The sequence below is a fragment of the Chaetura pelagica genome, unplaced genomic scaffold, assembly GCF_000747805.2.
Source record: "Chaetura pelagica isolate M959 unplaced genomic scaffold, ChaPel_1.0 scaffold69, whole genome shotgun sequence".
In the NCBI taxonomy this organism is placed as follows: domain Eukaryota; kingdom Metazoa; phylum Chordata; class Aves; order Apodiformes; family Apodidae; genus Chaetura; species Chaetura pelagica.
This window is the reverse complement of record NW_009970724.1, coordinates 2,266,303-2,291,289: the sequence shown is the minus strand read 5'-3', so window position 1 is coordinate 2,291,289 and position 24,987 is coordinate 2,266,303. Positions and strand designations below refer to the sequence as shown.

Sequence of the window (24,987 nt, the reverse complement as noted above, 5' to 3'; positions counted from 1 at the left end):
TCCTGCTGCTTCCTCACACCAACCACAGGAAAGGTATTTGCCACTTGTTATTATGGAAATGCAGCTTGTGCAAACTGCGCATTTGTTCCTGGTGCTTTTAAACAAGGAACAGCTTGCCATCTCCTCCGTGCTGCATATGGGGAGCTCCAGAGGTAGTTTCCACTGTCACAATCTCAAATACTGTCTCCCCTGTGCCTCACCATGATGTATGTTCTGTTCATCAAATTGCTACAGCTCTCCTATAAACAGGAAAAGCTTCCTAAACATCCCAGTGTTGCACTGTAAACCACAGCAGGTCTTCCCATGTTATGATGCACACTTAAAGTTAATATTTGGAATCAGGTTTGAAAATAATGTGTCCCTTAATACTAGCTGCTGTTAGACATTGTATTATGAGTGCAAGGAGGATGCCACTAGCAGTGGAAAAGTAATTGTATGTTTTAAATACCTACAAAGCCACCCCCAGAGCTGCCTTTGTACAGGCTTGACCTCAAAGGGGAGTGTTGGTATCGCCCTCTGATGGCAAAATCGGGGCATATTTCTGTGAAACACATTTTTCTCGTGCTCATCTGTAGGCTTACACATTTCAGAACTGTGCAAGGATATTTCACTACGTTTGGCAGCAATCCCATTTCGTTTCCATGTCAATGCCCCCATCCCTTTGATTCTGAGTATCTTCCCTATCAGTTGATTTGTTTACAAATCTGAGCTGATGTGAAGACACATCCTTTTTTTGTAACTGAAGGAGATCAAGGTATTAAACCATCAATTTAAAGCCATCAGTTCCTAACCAATGACGGCAACACCCCTTGACTTGTGCAGCATAAGCAAAAATCCTGTGGAATCCTTGTGTTCACCTCTCACATCGACACTGGCATCACGAATCTGCTCATCAGCTAAACCAAAACGTATTCTGATGGCAAACAGCCTACCCAGCTCTGCTCACTGCCTCTGCAGATGGTAAAACTGCAAGGTTTCAGGATGAAATTTGTTTGCCTCCAAACAGATCAGGGTGCTGGACTCGGGCTTCTGTGTGTCTGTTGTGGCACAGTGCACTGGGGCCAGGGTGGCCTGGTGCTCTGCACTAGCTGGAGTGTCTGAAGACCACTGATTGGGAGGACGGGATCTTCTCTAAGATAAATATGGTGCTTTGAGTTGCTTTAAATCTTTCCTGTAAAAGGGAATGAATTTTGGGGCTGGATATGGCTGAATTTACTGCCTGTTTAGATGACAGCACGTGGGAAGATGGCAGCCAAGAGCTGGCTGGCTCCAGCTTCCCTCACCACTGGATTAGGGCCAGTCTGGCTCTATCCATGTGAATTGTCTGTCGTCCTCTTCACCCTGTTTTCTGAACTTTCCCACTTTCTCAATCCTGATGGACTGAGCAGCACAGAAGCGGTCCTTCCTTCCCTTCCTCCTAGGCTATAGGTGGTCATTATGTGTTTATGTTGCAGTCCCGGGGAAGCCCACCATGATGATTAGCACGACAGCCATGAACACAGCCCTCATCCAGTGGCACCCACCCAAGGAGATGGTAGGGGAGCTGCTAGGTTACCGGCTGCAGTACAGACGTCTTGATGAGGAAAAGATGAACACAATAGACTTCGGGAAGAGAGACCATCACTACACTGTGACCAACCTGCACAAGGGGGCCACGTATCTCTTCAAATTGTCTGCCAAGAACAGAGCTGGCCCAGGAGAGGAGTTTGAGAAGGAGATCACTACTGCGGAAGATGTGCCAAGTGGCTTCCCACAGAACCTGCGTGTGGTGGGTCTCACCACTTCCACGACAGAGATTGCATGGGATCCCCCAGTCTTGGCAGAGAGAAATGGCAAGATCGTCAACTACACAGTGGTATACAGGGACATAAATAGCCAGCAGGACCTAGTTAACATCACCAAGGACACAAGTATCACTTTGGCGAATCTGAAGCCCGATACCACTTACGACATCAAAGTGAGGGCCCGCACCAATAAGGGGGTTGGGCCGCTCAGCCCCAGCATCCAGTCCCGGACCATGCCTGTTGAGCAAGGTAAGTGCCCCTCTAACAAGCCCTAACAGCAAGCTCTGCCTCCAGGACAGGGACCTTTGCTTCAGTTCATGAGGCAACACTCCCCTTTCCCCTGACTAATGAGATCAGGTACCGTGTGACTCCACACTAGTTTGGCAAGGGGAGGCTCAACAAAGGTTTCCTTAAAGTTACCGTTTGAGGGGAGAGGGGCATTGGTGGTAGCTTAATTGCCTTTGTTGCTCCACAGGCACACTTTGCTGTTTTATCTGTACATGAAAAGCTTTTGCTTGAACTGGAGCAGACGGCTGGGTAGGATCATCTGCAGATCCAGTACCTGAGCACCACTGTTCTTTGATCATGGCAAAGAGCAAAGAGAGTGTGAGTGGAGGGGGGAGAGAGGAAGGCTACAGTTCAGCCTACAGCTTCCTTTCTGTGATGCTGGAAAGGATAGTCAAAAAGCAGAACTCCACTGGAGACTTGGTAAAAGGCTGCTGCTCTTTTCTCCTCATTTCTCACTTCTCTGCTGTAGCTGAAGTCTTTGACCTCTGCTGCTATGTTAGACAAAGAGAGACTTGGAGCCGAGTCGCTGCCTGGCTCCCTCCTGATTTCTCCTGACAGTGCTCAGATATCTTGTTTTCCATTTCAGTGTTTGCTAAGAACTTCCGTGTCAATGCCGTCATGAAAACCTCTGTGTTGCTGAGCTGGGAAGTGCCTGACTCCTATAAATCTGCAGTGCCTTTTAAGGTAAGGGTGGGATGCAGAGGACAGGGAGCTCCGCCTGTGGCAGTGAGCAGGACAGTGGGAAGCAGTATCTTGACCTGCCACATTATGCTTTCAGGACATCAGACAAGAGCCAAGCAGAGCAGGGTCACTTTGCTCACTGGCCTGGGATCTTGTGGAGTGCAGATCTCCAAGCCCGTGTTAGGTAGCCACTCTTGCATTTGAACACCCATGGCATGCTGCAGAGCACACTGCTGCTTGTCCTCCCTCCTCTCATTCTTAGGCCAGAAGGTGTCATTTTGTTCATTTATTTCTGTTTTGATCAGTTGTGGAATAGCCAGTAAGCACTTGGCTCATGGTAAAAGCCAAGAGAGAATAACGTTGGCTGAAGCATCACCATGAAGGCATGTGCTGGACAGAGGGGATTCTGCAAAGGGGGGTGTCTCAGGAATCATAAGAAATGTTTCCTGCTTCTCACTATCCAGCGAGAAACCTGTCTTGACCATAACAACTTTTAAGTACCCTCTCCTTCCTTGATAGTGCCCCTAAATTACTTGCTGTTTCGAAGGGAAATGGAAACTGGTCCAGCATTCCAAATTACTGATGTTTTTCCCATCAGCAGTTGCAGTGGTGGTTCACACAGTCCTCATCAGTGCTTAACTCCTCCATCAGCTTTCTCAAGTATCTTGTTAGCTCATGTCATTTGGCTGAGTCCTGCTGGTCAGGCTGGCTGTTGAAGCTCCATGACAGTGGTTGCACAAGCTTGTTCTCATGCCTGACTCGAAGCTGAAGTGTGGGAAGTTATTCAAGTGAGTTAGTCACAAGAGATCGCAAGGACAAAGTGGTCTGAAAACCAGCCAGGGAATCAGACTCCTTCTGCAGTGACTCCTTCTGCAATGTGTCCTGTCTCAAACATCTGGATTGCCATTATGAGTTACTTCAGAGCATCAGGGCAGATGCATAATCTCAGGGAGTGAAGGAGAGAAACATCATCGCCCTTTCAGAAGGTGTCAAAGGTGTGAGTAGCACAAGGTGTGTCGGTGCAGAGGGAACTGCTCTCTTTTCTCCAGCACAATTCTGGATGTAGTGCCATCCACCAGACTGCAGAGAACGCTGATGACCTGGTGTCTTCCTGCTCTTATATGTCCCCCAGTGCAGACTATGGATGTGGGTAAAAGACTAGAGTGTGGTGGAAGTTTCTGTAGGTCTTGGTGCAGCTTCTCTACCTTAAGAAACAAGACCAGCATGTCATTTTGCCAAGCATGATCTTCCACCCAGTCTCAGCAGCTATTAGCTGCCTCTGCAAAGGTGGCCAGGGGTGGGAGAGATGTGACTTCCCTTCCGTCTTGCACGTGCACCCTGCCGTGCTGTGCATAAAGAACAAATGCAAATTCTGCATGAACTGTGGGGAATCCATGGCCAGGGGAAGGAGGGCAAGGTCTTGGAGTGCATCCACATCAAAGTGTGTGAGCACCTCCCCTTCCTTGTTACTATCTCTCCTTCTTTAAATCCTGAAGCTGAATTACCATGATCAATAGCAGACACTTGTTAACATGCAGAGTTTAGTGGAAGCAAATAAGGATTTTGTGAAGACTTTGTGTATTCAAAGCTTTCCCAGATGTAGGGTACATTAGAATCTGTGTTCAGATATCTGGCCCCAAGGAACTTCACAGAGCCCTGTTACTTTGCACTCTGCTGAAGAACCAAGCTGTTTCATCTTGCCTTATTCTTGTGGACACAAAGCCCACTTCTCTCTCTGACAGTGCATTGCTGGAAGGGGACAGTGTGACCTTTGGAGCATTACTGCCACATAATGCTGGTGGAGGGGATGGAGTTAACCAGGAGCCAAGGGCATAATGCCTTGGCTCAGCCTTGTAGCTGTGATTGCTTACACAGATGGTGACTCAGGGTCTGCTCCTGCTGCGGGTTAACCCTCAGTTGACACAGGAGCAGATGGCATTAGGCACTTGCTAACTGAAGAGTAGTCATGCAAATGAGAATGTTACAGGGATGTTTCTCTAATAGTGCCTTCTCTCTATTAACATTCCCAGACTTGCAGACACACATGAGTCAAGGCCAGAAGCTAAGAGGGTCAGCTCCAGGTCACTCACTGTGCCACTCAAAAGAAATCCTTAACCTTTAGGACTTTGTATTTTTACAAACAAGGTTCACCTCTCTCCTCTAATTCAGACACTTGGGATGCTGAGGGCAGAGTCTAATACTGTAACTAGCATACCAGATAAATCTCCATGGGAACAATTAATATTATCTACACTTGATAAACAGTCTCATGCTAAATCTGTGTCCCAAAGGGTGTCATATTCTACTTTAACAGATTTAATTAAAGTAGATATTGTTCTGACAATGAATAGTGAAGTGCAGGCAGGACTGGTGCTGGTTTGTTTGGTTTTTTATAGGGGATGTACTGAGACCTTAGGAATTTTCATTGCTACCAAATCAATAATGAAGGTTTGAGTTCCCTTTGGGGAATTTTCACAGCTTCTTCTGGTCCAGGAGATAAATTCCTTGTAAAATGTTGCCCAGCAGTTGTGACGGAACAGAGGCAGTATTCCTTTTCTGTTCCTGTGTGCTTGCTGAAAGCTGTTCAGGAGCTTTCACAGAAAGTGCGAGATAGATACAGCCTTCTCCTTGGGGAAACTGCACTTTTCTGAGACACATTCTTCAACTTAAAAGCAGAACAGAAGGCAGCATCACAAGGTATTTTACAAATGGGGAGAAGGAACAACATCTTTTGAAAATTATTATGAGACAGGTTCAGAAATGAGAATGCTGGGCAGAGCTTTCTCACAGTGTTTGCCACAGAATATAGTAATTACTCCTGCCCCAAAAAAGGCAACCTCCAATCTACTTCTCCACTGAGTAATTATCTTTTCCAGTGTTGCAGACTGCAAGTCTTTCCATCATTTAGTTCAGTACATTCTTTACTGCCTTGAAATCAAGCAGCAGACCTTTGGCAGCAGTGACATTTGGACCCACCTAACTTTGCAAATCATCTCTTGTGGGTAAGAGCAGCACAAATGCCATTTTACAGCAATCCATGGGCTTGTCAGCGATGTTTGGCAGTTCAGAGCCCTTGGGCCAAATTTAGTGCTGACTTAAATAGTTACCAGTGGGCCATGATGCAACCTGTAAATAGCATTCGAACTTGAGCTCTCAGGCATCTTCAACTGCACAGGAATGACTGTTCCTGAGCCCTAACATTATTGTAGAGTTTGTGTAAAGACCTTAACTAATGGTGCAAAACAGTTGAGAAGACAATGTGTTATGGCATAAAAAGAAGCGTAGAACTGCCACAGCAACTGTGAAAATGGGGAATGGTGGAGAAGGCTTCAGAAAAGCACTGCAAATGCCAATTTCACTGTCATTGAACATAAATTTCTGTACGTGGCAGTAAAAATAATCATCTGGTGTCAGAACTGAATTGAGGACTGTGTCCTGGCCTTTTCCTGTGCAGAGCAAGCAGGGAAACTGACCTGAAGTGCCTGACCATTGCAGACAGCAAAGCTGCTAAGATGACTTGAGTCTAGCACTCTGTTGTGCCTGCTTCTATGACAGAGCAGGGCAAAACCTGACAACTAAATATCCAGTATTTCAGCACTATAACCAACATTTATTCATTTTCCCTCTTTCACTTGCTTGAACACCCATCTGTTGTATATTTCATTGGAGAAAGGAATTAAAGCCTAGGATAAAATATCTTAGGAGGAGTCATACAGAGAACAACTGCCTCTGGCCATCCTACCTTTGACAGCCTTTCCTGCTTATCGGGCATCCAGCAAGGGCTTTGTCCCTGCAAACCCTTGTGATTTTAGCATGTGGTACTTATTTTTGCAGTTCATCCCTGAAGCATGTAATGAAAAAAAAAGACTGATAGCATCTCTTCTCCACTGCTGGCTCCTCACTGCTGTTGTGTTACCTGTTGGGAGTCTATCCTTAGCAGCAAAAAAAGCTGGGACTCTTTTCCTATCCTGACCTCTGTGCAAAGTGACATGAAGAGGATTTGAAGCATGCAAATTCCAGGCCTAGCCTGGCCCTTATGCTCCATTCTCCTTTAGATCTCTTTCAAGGGCCTCCGTCCTCCCAGCTCCAGCACTAAATATTAGAGCAGTGCTAATTAGCTGCCCTTCTAGTGAGCCAGCAGCATTCTGCAGATTTCTGCCACCTGCTAAAAAGGTGACTGGGAAGGAAAGTTTGTTCTCTCCTTCGCTACTGTGCCAGTCTGAATGGCAGGCTCAGCTGGTGAAAAATCTGGTTTATTTAAAGTCATTTTTCTTGCACAGGGCTGTCTTCTCTCTCAAGGCCGCTGTTGGAAGGAGCACATTTTACTGTGTGGTCTCTGCCTGTGGCACAAAATACCTGCCACGGCTTAACTTGCTGCCTCTCTGCTATTGCCAGTTCTTGGCATGCTGTGTCTCTGCACTGCTCTCAGGAATCCAGCACTCCCCTGCTCTGCTGGACCGTTGACCAGTGGAAGGAAACATGCTGGGTTATCACAGCTGGGGCACAACCTCTGGTTTCTCCGGTCTTCTACGTCCCATTTGTCTCTGACTCCAGGAATCATTTGAGTTCCTGGCTTTGTGGAGACAGCACCCAGGGTTCAGGGTACATGGGTTGTTCCAAAAGGATTGGGATTGAGATTCCCAACGCAGACAGGCTGTTTGGTGTGGCTGATACATCAGTCCCCTGGTGGAGATGTTGCGTAACTACAACAGGGAGCTGGTAAAATCTCATTAGCTAAGGTGCTGGTGGGCCCAAAGGGGAAGCTGTGCATGGGGGACTGCCCGGCCACTGACAGTCCTGCCCTGCCCAGCAAGCCCTCAACTGCAAGTGCAGGAGTGAAAAGCAGTGCTGATCTGCCTGCGGCTGGCGCAGCACCAGCATCTGTTGTCATGGCAACAGGGTGTCACACCTGCAGAGCCGCTGTTTTGGGTACCAATTTGTGAGCCCTGTGCAGGATTTGTTAGATCATTGGTGAGGCGTGTAACCCCCCTCCAGTCATCTTACTGGGAGGGGGATGCTCTGCATCAACCATTTGATCAGGCATCAGCTGGTAGACACAAGAGTGAGGCCAATTTGAAGCAGACGGGATTTTACACCGAAAGCATATTGTGTGTTGTAGCCTGGTGAGACAAGAAACAAAGACCCATTTATTTCCACACGAGGGCAAAGCACAGCCATCTGGATTCCTCCCCCAAACTGGTGCTGAAGAGCAATGCGTGTGGCACCACCAGCCTCACTGCTGGCACCGGCCACCCAGGCTTTGCTGAGATGACCCTCTCTGCTCCGTTGCTGCGAGGCACAGGGAGCGTGGTTCAACCCCGTGCTTGGGGCTGTTCTTCTTTAACTAAAGATTTATGGCTGTTTACAAAGCGCACAGTAGCTGAACTACCTGAGGGAGGGCCCAGAGCCAAATTGTCATCTCTAAGGCTGCTATTTTGAGTGTGAGTTTTCATCAGCAGCTGTCAGCTGCATGAGCATGTCCTTTTCTCGTTTCAGATTCTGTACAATAGCCAGAGTGTGGAGGTGGATGGCCATTCGATGAAGAAACTTATAAGTGACCTCCAGCCAGACACGGACTATTCCTTTGTGCTGATGAACCGTGGGAGCAGTGCTGGGGGACTCCAGCACCTCGTCTCAATCCGCACCGCTCCTGATGTCTTGCAAAGCAAACCCGTTGCCACAAACAAGTATATACAGGAAGGAAAATTCACACTCACCCTTCCCAAAGTCCAGACCACTGTGCCAGTTAGGTAGGTGCTGTGCCTAGGGGAAGGGGACAGGGTAGGAGGCTAGATATGGGGAAAAGGGCAGGGTGGACCTGCCAACATTTGAATTTTGGAACCTGGTAGTGAATTTCCGAGCAGGCTGTAGTACAGAGCCAGACATTTACCAGTAACATGGGATCACGCAGCTGGCTCTTTCTGAGCAAATATTTATGTACGATAAAATTAAGACAATTCTCTGACAGTTTGCCCTCACCCTGGTGAGTATACTCCAGATGCTACCAGCAAAAACACAGTTGAGGATCAGGAGGGACTTTCTCTGACACTGTATAATATCCTTTAAATAAATAATGCCTAAAGCCTCAAGGAGATTAAAAAAGCGAGTTTGTGGAAGTCTTATTTGTTACTGTGGTATCCTTGTGCTGAAGCACAGTTCCCCCAGGGTTCTTGCTACAATCCGATTATATAAAATGTCCTTCTCACAGCTTCTACACCACCCTCTGGAGCAGAGTCTGTAGATCTTCATTAACCTAACGAGCACTAATGGGAGTATTCTCTGGTGCAGCTGGAAAACCAGCCTCTTCCTTTCTGAGCTCTTTTGCTGCTTAGAGGGCAGAGAGAGGAGCAGATCATCCTTGAGAGATGTATGGCATGTGTTACTTGGTGACCTGCCAGAGAGGTGACTTAGGATCCAGTGCTTATGCTTTCCTCCCTTCCTTTCTTTCCAGGTGGTACTACATTGTGGTTGTGCCAGCAGATCAGAGCACCAGCAGCCTGAATTCTCGGTGGCGGACACCTGATGAGATGGAGCTGGACCAGGTAGGAGTCTGTAGCAGCTGCTGTAATGGAAGTGGCTCCCAGGTGGCCCAGTACACTTTGCCCAGGCCTCCTGGCCACAGCAGGGGTGCAGCAACTTAGGTGCAGGCTGTGGGATGGGGAGCTGTGGGACGTGAAATGCCCACTTAGCCTTTCTTGGCTGGTGACAGCATGTAGGAAGGAGGCTGGAGCCAAGCAAGGGAGGAGCCACCTCCCAAAATATGCCCCGTGGGAGACCACACTTGACTGTCTCTGGAGTTCTGACCCAGGACAGCTCCTGTCTCGGCTTGTACACACTTTGCAGTCTTTTTCAGCTGAAGCAACCATACTGATTTTGAAACAAAGTGATAGGACCTACAATTTGAATAAAGAGTTTACTCTATTATCTGTCAAAACTTTCAAAGCTAGCTTCACATTTGCTTGTTAAAGGCTTTCACCATTCACCAACCCATTTGCCCCAAGATGCAGCTTATTCTGTGCAGGAGTCCTCCAACACCATTAGCGTGGTACATGTGCAGGTGTCAGAAGATTCCCATACAAGGAGTTTGTGGGCTCTTTCTTCCCCACACACAGCACTACCCCCAAAATAATAAGGGAAAATTCCAAGAAATGACAGAAAGGTCCATTAAAAGGACGAAGTTGCCAGCTTGAAGCATTCAGAAATTACAGTGTTAGAAGCCAACTTGCTTATCTTTAATCTTTCATTACATGATTGCACAGTCTTTTCCTTGGGGTCCTAGCTCACACCATGTATGAGTGGTTCTGTTCTGCACATGAAGCACAATTGTGTGATGGAGAGCCATAATCTGTAGGTCTCCTGCATCATTTCATTGCAGAAGTTAGAAGATGTTGCAAGAAATAAAAGACTAGGATGAGAAAGGATGGTTTGGTTTTGAGCTTGTGGTGGTTGAAGGCTATTGAGAGAAGTGACTTCTATCTCTGTTACACCCAGGTCTGGGCAAATGATTTAAAACAAAATTTTCATTAGGAGCCACTGTTTTGCATGTTCTGTTTTTTAGGAGTACTCAGTTTTAGATCCTGAAGCCTCATTTGCAAAGCTTAAACATCCCCAGCTGCAGAAAAAGTCAATAGGAGCTCTGCTGGATACAGGCAGTGCTATAAAAAAAAAATTTTAAAAAGAGTAAGTTTTCTTAAAAAAGAAAATAAAGTGATGTCTTTTCAATTTGACATTCAAAATTAGTGGACATTGTTTAAATTAATGTCCCTGAGTCTCTGTTCTCCATCTGTAAAATTAGGATAATCGTTTTCATCTCACCTCATATGGGTATTTGAAAGATAAGATCATTAATGTTTGTGAAGCACTTGTAATATTTTCGTGATCAGCACCATAGAAAAGCCCATGAGGAAATTATTAATTTTGTCTTCAGAGCTGGATTTGAATAGTAAGCAATAAACAAGGCCTCAGGCTGCATAATGCAAAGAATAAAACAAAATCTGGAATAGCTTCTCTCTGATTAAGCAGTGTCTGTCCTGTGTATTGAACTAAGCCAGGGGGGTTACAGAGAAGACAGAATGTGACCGTGCAGTCAAGGGTTGTAGCACAATGCACATATGTAAAACAGCTGAATTAATTTTGCACAGGCAATACTCATTTGCTCATTTGTCAGGATCTGGACTTTGCAAGCCTAGCATTTCTTTTGGTGCAGTCTTTTGGGGTGGGTGTTACATAATATAGGTGACAGTAGCATCCAGCAACCTCAGTCACTGCTAGACCCCTTTGGTTTCCTGCACACACAGCTGTGCTTTCTGCCCCAAGGAGCTCAGCTGTTGTTTCAGCCAAGGTACAAGAGGTGGGTGTAAGAAGCAAACTCTACAGTCCAAAGACTATCTTTCTGCCTTTTCCCCCTGCAGGATATTTGTGAAACTGAGATTTCTCCCTTCCTTTCCTAAATTTCTCCAACATGAGTACTTGTAAGAGAGCAAGGATGGGTTGTCAAGAGGAAAGTGGGGGGTGCCTTACCCAGCTTTTCCTTCTCAGAGGGAATGAGCTCAGCTAAGCACTGTGGCATTGTGTGCACTGTCCTCAGCCCCACTGATGCTCCCTCTCTGGCCTGACAATACTGCACTGATACATCCGTGTGTGAAATGTATTTCATGCCTTTTTCTTCATTTTAAATTAGAATTTCTGTTCTGAGCCTGATACTCGTTTTTATTCATTAGAAAAAACATCTTTAAACATCTGAGATTCTTTCTTAGCAGTGTAATTTAATTTTTGTGTGTTTATATCCTTTTTCATGAATTTGTGGCTGACTATGAAATTTGCCATTTTTACTCTGAACATCCCATGAAATCTGTTATCATTCTGTGTGATTTACACAAAGCTCTGCCTGCAACATAGCAGCAGGTGAAATATCGAGGCACTGCCAGAGAGAAATACACAGCAAATGTCACTTCTTCCTTGTACACCAGTGTCAGCTGTAATTCATGTCCAGGGACCGTAGAGAGTGAGAGTTGCTGTCCATACCAATATTTTGGGCACAGAACGTGACCTGGTTCCCTCGCAGCCCATAGGGATGCATTAACTCAGGATGAAAAGCACACCCAGGCTTCCTCAGCCCTAACGTCCACCTTGTCACCATCCCAGGCAGGGCTCAGGACTCTCCCAAAGCTGAGCTCCTGGGCAGAAGTGCTCGCAGTGAGGGTCTACAGATGGGTGGCCTAGCAATGCCTGAATGGATAATGCGTCCCTCTCCTTTCTTTGTACCACCATGACCAAATCAAACCCAGTATCTTCTCCTGCCTTCCCTTCCACCCTGCTGAGTCCTGCAACTGGTAAGGTAACAGCATAGGGTGGTGTCACACTGGGCGAAGCAAGTGATGCACCTTGTTTGTCCCCAGCTGCTGGAGGCCATAAGCCAAGGGAGTCAGAGCAGGCGCCAGCGACGCCAAGCAGACAGACTCAAGCCCTACATTGCTGCTCAAGTGGATGTGCTGCCCGAGACCTTCACCCTGGGGGATGAGAAGAACTACAAAGGTTTCTACAACAAGCCCCTGTCTCAAGACCTGAGTTATCGCTGCTTCGTACTGGCCTCGCTGGAGGATGGAGACACGGTAAGGACTTTCTGCTGGGGGGACACAGCCTTTCCTAGCAGAGCTGAGGTGGGCTCAGTGCAGTCAGGGTGAACAATCAGCACAAGCTGGGATGATAGAGTTTTCTCTGAAGACAGGAGAGAGAGGCTGCAGCTGGTCTCAACAAGCTGAGACGGCTGTGGGAACTGACTTGATAGATGGGGTGTTTGGAGGGAAATGGCATCTGTGTTTGACATAACGGATGAGAGTGGAAGGCAGTCTCTACACATGCATTCTGCACAAGCTCAGTTGTGGCTTGCTGGGCTGTGCTCAGAGCAGCCACAGCTGGTTGGGGTGGGATAGGTGCTCATTCTGCTTTGGCTCAAGTAAGTGACAGTGGAAAACAGCCCCTTGAAATCCTACCCTGCACAATGGCTGCTGAGGCTCTGTGGTGGGACCGGAAGCTCTTCCTGCAAACCTGTTTTCAGAGGCCCTTCTCTGGCCAGAATTTCACTTCCAGATGACATCTGGAGAAGCAAACCTGCCTCCCATCACAGTAGGTTGTCAACAGGGAAAGCTGCACACTTGCCAGCTGCGTGGGGGTTCTTGCTCCTTTGTCTCTCCTTGCTAGAGGCAAATGAGCCATGCCTGTGTCGGCAGCGTGCACACCGAGCCTGAGCATGTGAGGGGAAAGGGAGCAGCTGATGCAATAAGCAGGGAGCACACAGCAAGACCTGTGCATCAGTGTCCAGCTGTAAACAGAGGGCAGGAGTGGTTGTGGCAGCAGTAGCAGCAACCAGTATGTAAATACTGGAAATAATAGAGATGCACAGAATACTTTGGTCAGCTGCCAAGCTGTGGCTTCCTTCCTCAGCCTCGTTTGCTTGTAATGGCTCATTAAGGCTGGTCAAGTTCTTCATTACTCATCCAGCTCATGTGTTCTTGTGGCAAGATGTACACAGTGGTGAGAGAAGAGTCACAGATTAGCAGCAAGGTAAGGCAGAGGCCTCAGGATGCGCTGTCTTGGCAATCTCTGTCAAAAAGAGATGACCTTAACTAGGTGACCCCAGATTATCATCATAATTTCCGTTCTAGTAGAGATCTGCCACAGCCCTCCAGTGAACAACCAGCTGGCAGAGTTATTACACCCTGCTCCTAGAGACCGCCTTTCTACATCCCCCACTGTGTTGCACCCATTTTCATTTGAAGCATGAGGCACTCTGTTCAAGGCTGTGCACTATCTCCCCCTCTCAGCTTCTCTTAAATTGCTTGCTATGTCTCTAGTGTCAGAAGGTGAGCATAACATTGCCATTCTTCAAAGGCAGAGGGGATTGTGGTTGAAACACCATCTCTGAGAGCAGGGACACCTGCACCTCGCAGTCTGTCTTCGGAAATGCCGCTGAGATAACAGTCCTTCTGATCTCCTCTGCTGCTGTCTTCTGTTGGAAGGAGGCATCTCCAATGTGTCTGAAAAAATATGAATCTTTGCCCCTTGTGCAGAGCTTTGGAGCTGGACACACATGTTACCCTGCTGCACAGATCAGTGTGCTCCTTGTCCCTCTGCCCCACCTCCCCCACCCCTATTGCAGCTTGACCTTTCTGGGTAGTCACAGGCAAAGCCTTGGTGCCTTCTTCAGAGTAGCCACTTGCCCATGCAAAAGGAGTCCTGAACCTTCTACCCCATCCTCTCACCACTGATGTGGTATCTTCTTGTCTCTGCTGTGCTCAGACAGAGCTGTTGCTGATTCCCTGCCCTATTATTTGAACCGGACAAGGGGGCATAAGGAATATGCCAGTGGGTTGCAGTGATCCCATGCAGACTTTCTCTAGGAGCAGAGCCGAACCATGAGCCAGCAACTATTTCAGGATCAGCATCTCATATGGATGAAAGGTTTCATGGACAAAGCAGCAACCACCCTCCATACACGCCCTCCAGCCAGTGGCATCTGTAACCACTGATAAAATCTGAGGAGAGCAGCTAGGATGCTGCACCTGTGCATGCTGCCAGAAGGATGCCAGAGATAAGAGCATTTTCTGTAGTCCATGCATGTTTGAAACCAGGCTGGCTGGGATCAAGGGCACCTATGAGAGGAGATCAAGGTGTGCATTTGTGCGACACCAGCACGCTTGATTTTTCCCTTTCTTCTCACATGCATGCAGACATGAAGTGTGTGTTTAAACTTCAACTTTAAAGCAGGTGATTTATAGATCCACAGGCACTTCTTCAGTGACCAAAACTTTCTGTAACAGGAGCAGAGTGTTTCTGGCTCCCTAATGCCAGGCAGCAGGTGCTTCTCAAAAGCCACAGGCACTGAACTGATACAGCTCTGGCCCTCTCTAATAAGAGGAAAGGATTTCTTTTTGCAGCATTTAACCCTTCTGACCCAGCAAGGTAGAGCTGTGAAGGCACAACACAACTCCATAAGCCTTAGCAACAGCAGCAGAACAAGCCAGGTGCAGTGTCATTTTTCTGCAGGAAGGGTTTGGGTCTCTGCTAATCTTCTTTTGCTGGTGAGGCTAGAAAGTTCTCCCTTCAGGTTATAAATCACTGGGCTGCCAGATTGCAGAAATCTCTGGAAAGGAACCTGTAAGCATGAGCCCCTTCCAAGGTCTGTTTAACAGGGCTGAGACATCAGGTAGAAAATGTTCCTGTCATTTTGTTCCTTAAAGAAATCCGCCTAGCCCAGCAGGGGGTTTTGTAATATAGCCCTGTCCTGGAGAGATGTGTTGGTATCAGCACAGCAGGTATTACAAACCATTTAGGAATCATCAGCCAGCCCCACTGTGCAGTTGGTTGGGATTCAAAAGCTTGTGATTTGGCTGCAAGAGAATCCAGGGCTGGCAAATGGCTCTTAGCTGGACTGCTCCAGTTTGGCATCTCAGGGCTGGATCTGCTAGCCAGAAAGTTGCTGGCACTGGGAGTGTTTCACACCAGGAAGAGGCTGTTTCCACAGTGTGACAACCACTGTTGCTGAGGGAGGATCCCTTGGTGTGGTGCTGGGTTTGAGAAGCATGACCATTCCCTGCTAGCCAGAGGCAAGGGGAAACCTCCACATTTCAGGGCTGTAGCTGATGCTTTAGCATAATGTGCACTTGCTTTTCTCTCCCTCTCCTGCCGGTGCTGTTCAGAAGAGATATGCAGCCAGCCCCTACTCGGATGAGATTGTGATGGAAGTGGCTTCAGCAAAGCAACAGGATGAACCAGAGATGCTGTGGGTGATGGGACCTGTCCTGGCTGTGATACTAATCATCATCATTGTCATTGCTATACTCCTCTTCAAAAGGTGAGATCCAATTCAGGACATATCAGTTATGGCATGAGCGTTAGAGTTGGTGGCACCTTCAAGACCCTCCTTTTAACCTTCAGATATAGGGTGCTCTGATATACAGTCCTTGGTTGGTCATGGGGAACAGGAAAGCACAGCAGAAGGCTGTCTTATAAGGAGAGCAGAAGGGCTGGGTATGCAGAAGGTAATTAATATCAGCCCCAGGACACAGAGCTGCTGGGGATTCTGGAAATGTGTGAGAAGTGGGACAGAAGGAAGCAGTTTTGTCCCTAAAGCCTGTCTGACCACTCTCTGCTCTCACAGCTTGGATTTACAGCCTTCAGGACATCTGTAGTACTGATTTTCTGTGGAAATGGCCTGCCTGATCTCTGGCAGGTGCCCCCACTGCTGTGAATTTCCACTCAGGTGCATGGTCTTGCTGGTGAGAACGGGGCATGGATGTGACAGGGTGAAATCAGAGTAGGAGCTCTCTTCTTGCCTCTCCCTCCTGGCTGCCAGATCAGGACCATCCACACTTTGTGTTCCCTGCTGAAACAACCACCTGCTTTTGTGTAACAGAGCTATCCTGCTAGAGCTGTAACTGTAGTGTGAGATGATTGCTAGTCCTCCTGAGGAGCCACAGGTTGCATTTGCAAGTGTTCAGGTAGCCTGTTCAATTACGATAGGTCATTCTCTATCAGCTCAGCTCCCAGGTTCTGCTCCTCCTGGACTCTATTTACATATGTATCCATAGCTCCGAGAAAGGAGCTGGCTTTGTTGTCTGATTAAATGGAGCTCTGCTGTGCATGTGCAGTCAGTGCCTTTCTATGTCAGTGATCATCTCCTTTCTTCTCTTTCTGCTTTTCCCTGGATCTAGTAAACAAGAAAGGTAGGAATCCACTTTATCTCTTGTTCTGCTAAAATTTTAAGTCTGTTTTTTGTTTTAAAAATCAAGCCTGAAGCTAGTAAGGGGCATCTTTGTTTTTGGGAGAGTGGGGCATGCCAGCCCTGGGGGTTTACAAAGACTTTGTTTCCTCAAAGGTATCCACCTCCCAGCAATTGTCAGCCTCTCACAGCTCCCAGGGAGACAGTTTCAGCATAAAGGCTTCCCAGATTGTTTTTGCAATTAAATTAAAAAATCAAAATATGACAACACCAGCAGTTATAGGTGTTTCTTTGTTTTCTCAGTCACTTCAGACTGGGAGCTGTTCCATCAAGAATGTAGGTGCATTCTTGCAGCCTATGACGAAGCTTTGAGGGAATACCAGATAATTGTAAGAAAGTGTTTGCTGGTCCTTCAGGAGAGAAAATGGCCCCAAGGGGGAATTCTGTACCTGGGCCCCATAGACGATGTGCCCAGCTTGGCTTCGTTTTGCTGTGTCCCAGAGTCTGGTGTGGATGGAGCACCAGGAAGCAGCACTGGCCCACTGTGCTCACACCTGACCCAGCCCATGGAGTAACAGCATATCCCTTTCCAGCACCACCCACATGCTCAGAGTGATGCTGTGTTATCCTGCAGTTTTTTGCTGTCCAGCTTCTCTTTGGAAGCATTTTGTCCCAAGAGTATCTGTGGAGCAAATTCACAGTGTCAAATCTACAATGGGAATGAACTGAAGCTGAGTTGCAGTGGATGGCTTGGGATCTGGAGGTTTGTTTAGCAGTTGCCCTGACTAGGCTAATGAGAAAGGCAAGCATTAATTATGTGCTGTGCCCATTCCCCAGAAAAGCTGTGCCACTTTTCTCAAGGGCTCAGGGACTGGCACACAGTACCACATGGCACATCCTGCCATGCTCCTGATAGGAGAAACACTGCTTTAGTTGTTTGCCATGTATTTTTCTTTCTATCAACGTTCTCAGTCCTCCAGCTGTTTGGTCTCAGTCCAAGCAGCTAGAAGACTTCTGAGATACTGAGATGTCTCAGAGTAATGTAAGACTCACAAGCTGGTCCTCCCCATTGAACAACTCCAGTGTGTGATACAGCCATGGGCTGCAGATGGAGCTTGCTCACAGTCTAGGTCACAGAGGGAATGCAAGTTTCACTTGGGATTTATGCATTGAATTTTCCCTAATTGTTTCTCACTAGTGCCAATGCAGCATGCACAGCTCCCTGTGCCTGTGTAGAGTGTTTCTGATCATTCATGGCTGAGGGTCACCACAATCCAGATATGCAGCTGCTTCTGTGCAGAACCTGTCAGCCCTTCAGGGTGCTTCAAAATGCCTCACAAGGGGGTTGAAAGCAGAAACTGACTTGCAATTTGCAGGATGGTAAATGTGCTGGCATTTTTGCAGAGTAGCAGTGATGCAGCTCCCTCTCTTCCAGAAAACATGAAGTCAGCAGAGGGGTTTGCCGTCAGGCAAAATTCATTTTGAGGCTGTAGCCAAAAGACAAAGTCTGTGTAGTGCTGCATGCTCAGCACGTTGGCAAAGTATCAGGGTCAGCACAGATGCAGAAGAGAGTACTACTGTCCTGCTCCTGCCCACCACCTCTCTCTGATGCATGGGTATATCCACTGTATTTGTAATATAGAGCAACAAGTGGGACTTAGAGAGTCAGTAGAAACCCTCTTGCAGTATTAGATTATCCTTAATATTCACTTGACCACTTTTTGATTGGATCTGTCCCTGCTTTGCCTGAGAATTCCAGCAAGAGCCTGAGGTGGTGGCATTGCTCTAGGCATAAATACAGCATGAAGAGACAACAGTATATTTTATTGTTCCATTAATACATGCCTTGGGTGCCTTCAACCATTCAAGACATGTATTAATGGCCCAATAAAACATACCCTGAAGAGCCTTTACACTATTATATTACAACATTCTATATTTAAATATTTCTAATACTTGAAAAAAAATTTTATTCTATCCTTCCACTACAGGAAATAGTTCCTAGAGAGAGTAAGAGGAAACCACATCTTTCATCTATCTGCTTTTTCTCTAATAAATATTATGCAGAATATCACTTTTCAAAGTGCCCCACTGATCAAACCTCTGCCGTCATTTAAATATGATCCTTCCTGTTTCATAGGTGGGAAATTGAAAGCACGGAAGAGTATGTGACTTGTCCGGAGCCCCGGGGAGCCTGGGATGGAGCTGGGTATCTGAGATGCAGGGATCCAGACTCCTTTCCAGGGTGGTTCATATCCATCTCTGCCAGAGCTCACATTTGTCTTTGTCCATAGGAAAAGGGCACACTCCCCCTCTTCCAAGGATGAGCACTCCATCGGCCTGAAGGACTCACTCTTGGCCCACTCCTCTGACCCAGTTGAGATGAGGCGGCTCAACTACCAGACTCCAGGTAAGGAGCAGTTAACCCCCTTGCACCCCACCTCCTCCAGTTCCCCTTTGCCAGATCCCCGTGCCAGAGAAGGAGATGCAGTCCTCAGCAGCTCTGCACATTCTCAGTCACAACAGCACAGAGAGAGCTTAGACCAAGGATATCCAGGTGTCTGCTCTCTGGTCTGCAAATCCTTCTCCCTGGTCCTGTCACTGCAGGCACGCAAGGCTGGGGAACTTGGTCGGGGACAGCCTAGTGTGTGGTGTGTCAGGCATTGTGTGAAGCTCACTGTGGTTGTCCTCAGCTGGGAGAAGCCTCCGAGTTGGAAGAGGTCACAAGAGCCCACACCTCTGTTGCTCGTGACTGCTCCACTGGCTTGGTCCAGGCTGAGATTCAGTGCTGAGCACCACTGGTGCAGTGCTGGCCACCAGGGCTGCACCTGTGAGGATCAGGAGGCACAGAGAACCCTTGTACTACTGAGGGTGTCCCAGAAGCTTTGTCCCAGGATCTTTGATGTACTGACTCTCCTGCTCTGCTCAGCTAAGAGTGAAGAGATGCCTGCAGCCTACATCTCTCCTCAGTCAGTGTCATGGCCCAGTGAAGGACACTGCTGGTCTTGATGGCCTCAGCACAGATGATGATAGTTTAGTAACAGCTGTTCCCTTCTGCATACAAGTGTTTGTTGCAGAGGATCTTGTCATGCCTGCGTTGGCCTGTGGTGCCTCAGGGTGTAGCTAGTTTTTCCAGCCTGTGGAGGCAACTGTACTTCACACTGCAGAAAGGTCTCATGTTGCTGCTTTGTATCTGTACGTTTCTGATGGCACCAAAAGCATGGTACTTGTCATTGTAGCTACCAGAGACAGGCTCACCCTGACTTGTTCAGAGCCTCTTAGAGAGTTCAAGCCCTAGATGAAGTGGGGGAGTGCTTGGGCTTTTGAGGCGGAGGGAACAGTTCCACAATAAATGAGGCACATACAGCTCTCTTCTAACTTGCAGCTCCTCCTGGTCTGTAACCTACTTTCCTTTTCCTCCTGCTGCTCATTCATCTAAGAGCTTTCATCTAACAGGAGAGTTTTGAAGGGACCATTTCCTGATGTAAACTTGCTGTGTCTGGGCAAGAAGGTAAAAAAAAGCCTTTCCTGTTGCTGCTCACAGTGGTCTAGCTCAGACATGGCGTGGGCTTCACCAGTACCTCTCCTTTTATGCCAAAGCAGTTGTCAGAGATCTGTAGTTAGTGCATCTCCCTACAGGACTGCTTGCAGATCTCACAGTGACAGCCTGGCAATAAGCAGCAGACCTGTCCTGGTAAGTGGCCACAACACAGGTCAACGGGGTATTGCAGCATGAGAGGGAAATGCTGTGTGGAGCAAGGGAGGCACCTGTGCTGGAGGAAGAACATTTCAGCAGGCAGATCACTGGCAGCAGCGTTAGGTGAAGGGAGTCACATACAGTCAGGCCTTGAGGAGGAGCAAGATGTTGAACAGGACAGCTCCAGGACATCTGTGCATGGGAACATGTCTCTGTGACATGTCTCCACTGCTCAGGGACACAAGAGCCATCTTTGCTGTATGCTTGTGGTTTAACTTGCATGGGGGAGTGTGACATGTCAGGCTTGCATCTAGGCCGATCTTCAACAAGAGATCAGGCTGTTTGCAATGAGGGCATCCCTTGCTAGAGCTGCAGGAAAGATCAAGACCTGCCATCACAGAGAAGAATCTGGGAAATAGTCTAATCACACTTGTGCCTGAGGATAAACCAAAGATGCTGGCTTGTTCAGAAAGCTTGCAGAGCTCTCTGGAGAGATGATTTTAAAAAAACAAAATGGAAAACAAAAGCAAACCAAGTGCCCAGTTCACTAGAGACAGCAGCAGTGCCCAGGGGTGCTGCTAGCCAACCACCACCAAGGGACAGCCAGTGTCCTCTTCCCCTCCTCCACCATAGCTTCACTTGTGAGGCTCTGTGGGCAGATGTGGGTGTTGTGCAGCTAGAAGTGACTGCTCCAGCTCCTGATGAGATTGTCCTTGTTAATGAGGAGGCACAAAAACCACGGTCCCAATGGGCCCATGTTGATGCCCCTGTTGCTGCTTGAGGTCGAGGCTGTGCTGTGTGGATGCATTGACAAGAGGTGCTGGTCACCACCCCTGCACGCTTCAGTAGCTGGTCTCCCTGCTGGAGTGTGTTGAGCAGGGAAAACTTGTTTAATGCATAATTAATTAAGCTACTGTTATTAAATATTAAGCTTTCTCATTTTTGTGGTTTTTACTTCAGACAAGGGTTATTTCCCCCCACTGCTGGCTTCCCTGTACTAACATACCACTGAGCCAAGTCACTGAGAGGATACAGGACCAGGCAGTGTCCCAGTACACCATGAAATGAAGCTGAGTTGAGCTGCTGATGAGCTGAGTAAGCTGCAGGCTCAGAGGCACTGAGTAGGGGTTGCAGGGCCTGAGTACAGTCCTGGCCACTGAGCAGCACAGGTGTCCCCTGTGCCTGCCATCCACCTGCCCTTGCTGACTCCCCTTGAGCACTTGGGCTGAGGATAATGGTGTGCAGTGAGAAGTGTAGCTCATGGTGTCAGATGAAGACCTGTGTGCTCCCTCCCCTGCAGGTACCTCCAGCTCCATGTGTTTGTCAGCGTTTGGTGCTAGCCAAAGCCAAAAGCCTGGTGTGCACCAGCCAGCTGCAGAGCAGCCCCCGGGCCAGGCAGCCATTTCTGTGTAGGAGGGAGGCTCCTGGTGCTGTGGCAGGTGGTGCTTTCTTTTGCATCTTCATCTCTTCGTCTTTCCATTTCTGAACCTCTGCGATGATGACTAAAGGCTAATGGGATTTCTGTTCTTGCCCCATTTCTTTTCTTTGCAGGTGCCAGTGTCCCCAGTTGCCCGAATATCTCAAGTTAGTTTTAACTCCTGTATTTCTCTTTTGACACCATTTGCTTTTTCTTTCCCTTCCTCTCTCGTCTCTGTAATTTTTGTTTCAATGTCATGAAGGTCACCCTCACTCACAGCAGATTGTAGAACAGCAGTGATTTCACTTTCTGACATGACATGTGGGGCCAAGCTCGGGTACTGCTTGCACAGCACTACAGCAGCTCACCACAGCACAATGCAAAAGGAAAAGCTCTGGATGCTGGGATGCTCCTGCAGCAGCCCTTCACCTGCTCCCAGGCCTCCTTCCTTATCACAGTGGCATGCCAGGCTCTGCCGTGGCACCAGGCCTGCAGTTGGCCCTGCATGGGGACAGATATCTGTGGCCATTTTGGAGAGGGTGGCCAGCTAAGAACTCCTAATGGATTTATTGAAGGGTTCTCTGCAGCCCAGTGGTTGAACACACTCACCTCCTATCTCAGGCAAACTGGCTTCTCTAGGCTGGGTCGCCTGTGCCATAGAGTTTGGCAGAATGGATGCCAAGAGATGCTGATGTCTGAACTGCCATGCAGCTGGTCTGCTTGGCGATGTTGGTAGCAGTCTCAGGTGCAGAACTGAGGGACCTACTGCTCTAGCGGGTTGGAGGAGTACTAACAGGACTATGGCCCCTCTACCTCTTGTCTTGTGAACTTCAGATTTATTCTTAAACAACCATAAAAGCATGTCCTCCCTGATGCTTAAAGTATAAGGCATCTGTGTGTGCACACAGGCAGGGGAGAAGTACATGGGATAGATGCTTTCCCCAGGAGCAGAGCCAAGGGCTTTGCAGCCTGTGGCCCTGCAGACATTGTGTGACCTCTGAGCCCTTCTAGCCTAGTGAAGCGCTCACTGTCCTCCAGCCAGAGTTGTTGGAAGAGCATGTTAGTGTGTACAAATCTCCTCTGTCTTGCCCTGCACTGTCAGTGGCAGTTGCTCTAGGTTAACCATAATGAGATACCAACCACTTCTTTCTCCCCATCTGCCCTTGCAGCTTCTTTATTGCTGCGACGCTGCTTTGGCCGGTAAAACTGAAGTTTGGAGAGATTCCCTTACATTCCTCAGCAGAAATGAGTGTCTGCAGCTCTGCTGTGGTCCATGGCTCTGCCATACCTCTTACATAACAACATTGGGATAAGCACATAGTGTGGCTATGTTCTAGCCTCTTCTTCCAGCCCCACACTTCTGCCTCAGTCCCACACAGTTCTCCTCATTCAGTTGCTCATCAGTAGCAGCTCTGCACTGCAAAGGCTGCTCCTGAGCTACAGCCTCTGGAGCTCTGGCACCAGTGAGCAAGTTGTGCAGAAATCAAAGCATTGTCTTTGTGGGACTTCTTAACCACCTTGGGGATCCTGATGGGTGAAGCGGCAAACAGAGGACCATTTGCAGGAGGAACTCAGCACAAGGCAGAAGAGAGATCTTTTCTTCCCTGTCCATGTGTTCTCAGGCCATCTGTGGATAGCTCTGCACTGTCAAGTGATGGAAGGACAAGTGTGTGTTGGACCGGGTCTTGCCTATATGCAGCGGTGTCAGATGCTTTTGGCAGAGGCGTGAAGAGCTCTGCTGTGCAGTGGCTGCAGTGTAACACTTTCATGTTATCACCTAGCGACTTGTCACCACTGTGTAAAATGCATGTACCCAGTCTGGGGACTGCTCCATCGCCCCAGCAGCCCATCACTGCCATCTGCGGCAGCATTCAGGCTCCGAAGTGATTGAGAAGCTCCTGGGTGTGCTCCAGCCAGTCTCCCTGGGTGTGAATCAACAGCTTCAGCCTATTAATAACCATTATTACCCACGTGGCATTTCTGGGAAACCCACAGAGCAGCCGATAGAGTCATGAGCCTTGGGATTTGGATGAGCCAGGCTTTGGATGAGATGTTTCACAGCTACGATTCTGCCAATTCACCATCTCAGCTTCAGAGAAAGAGGTTGTGATGGCTGAGCCCTGAATACCAAGGCCCCAGTAGGGGGGCCACATGTGCACCCCCATGGTAACTGTTCCCTGTGCGGAACCTGTGGGATCCCCTTCTCTACCTTGAGCAGAACTTGGGCAGTGCCCAAGATGAGCCATACTGTGCACCCCTTTAGACAGTGCAAGACTTCTGCCATGGCTTGAGCTGCATCCCAGCTCACAGAAGCCTCACAGAAGCCTCACAGAAGCTGCTGTAGGGTACTTGACTGCATATGGTGCCTTGCAAGAGCCAGCCCAGTGGAGTTGGATTTTGGGCCCTTGAGCTGGCTCTGCCTCCAGAGCACAACTGAAAATTACTGAGTTACACAGCTGCAGGCAGAGCTGCTCCTCAGCTCTCAGAAAGTTGTGCAATTTCTGACCAGGAGGACAGCTGTTCCTCCTTGGGGCCCTTCCCATCTTTCTGCACCTCACCAGGGGCTGGGGCAGCATCTGCCTACCCAAAAAGCTGTGCACACCACAGAGGTTTCCCTTGGCGCAGGACTGGGCAAGTTTCTTTTTGGCTAATGCCATTCTTAGGGGTAAACAGAGAGAATCAGCCTCAGCCCTTGTGGTGAGAGTACCAGAGAATCAGTGTGTTCAACTTCAACCCATGCAGGAGCCTGGGAAGCACATTGACAGCATCTCCTTGGCCCATTCCTGCCAGGGGCTTGCCCGAGCCCCTGCCCCCTGCGTGGCCTGCTCTGTATGCCTGGTGGCTGTACTGTCTGAGCATGCTCACCCAGTCATGCACATTCTGCACGTCACCTTCCTTTTCTGTTTCACTAGACCATGTGCTCTCAGAGTGCGTGCAGCATGCCATGTGATCTCGCCAACTTCCCATCCATCTCTCCCAGCGCTTCACATAGTCACACGTGTCCACCTTGCGCCCACCTTTCGAGTTTGCTGTGCACATTCTGGTTTTGAATCTTCCTCAGCTACGCAGAGCATAACCATTTTCCTCTCCCTCCTCCCTCCTTGTCTTGCTCACAGGCATGCGTGACCACCCCCCCATCCCTGTGACAGACCTCGCCGACAACATTGACAGGCTAAAAGCCAACGATGGGCTGAAGTTCTCCCAGGAATACGAGGTGAGCGTGAGAGCACACTGGGCGGTGGGGGCAGAGTAGTGCTGGCCAGGACCCCCAGCAGAGAGAGCTTGGAAGCTGAGCCTTGCCTCCTCCGCACCAGCATCGCCTGCATGGGCCCCAAGCCAGGCCTGGGAGCCTGCCAGTGCTCCCTGCCAGCCCCAGAGTGGTGGGAACTCGCCTTGAGCC

General features: G+C 48.5%; 1 protein-coding gene across 1 annotated transcript in view; it reads left to right on the top strand.

Annotated features, from left to right (window-relative positions):
• The window catches only part of PTPRF (protein tyrosine phosphatase, receptor type, F), a 257,488-nt gene that overhangs the window by 208,448 nt on the left and 24,053 nt on the right, over window positions 1-24,987 (top strand). The window contains exons 13-20 of the mRNA XM_010006576.1: window positions 1,455-2,033; window positions 2,659-2,756; window positions 8,250-8,503; window positions 9,205-9,295; window positions 12,152-12,364; window positions 15,452-15,606; window positions 18,768-18,883; window positions 24,704-24,801. Of these exons, the coding sequence (XP_010004878.1) occupies window positions 1,455-2,033; window positions 2,659-2,756; window positions 8,250-8,503; window positions 9,205-9,295; window positions 12,152-12,364; window positions 15,452-15,606; window positions 18,768-18,883; window positions 24,704-24,801 (1,604 nt within the window). The remainder of the gene's footprint in view (window positions 1-1,454; window positions 2,034-2,658; window positions 2,757-8,249; window positions 8,504-9,204; window positions 9,296-12,151; window positions 12,365-15,451; window positions 15,607-18,767; window positions 18,884-24,703; window positions 24,802-24,987) is intronic.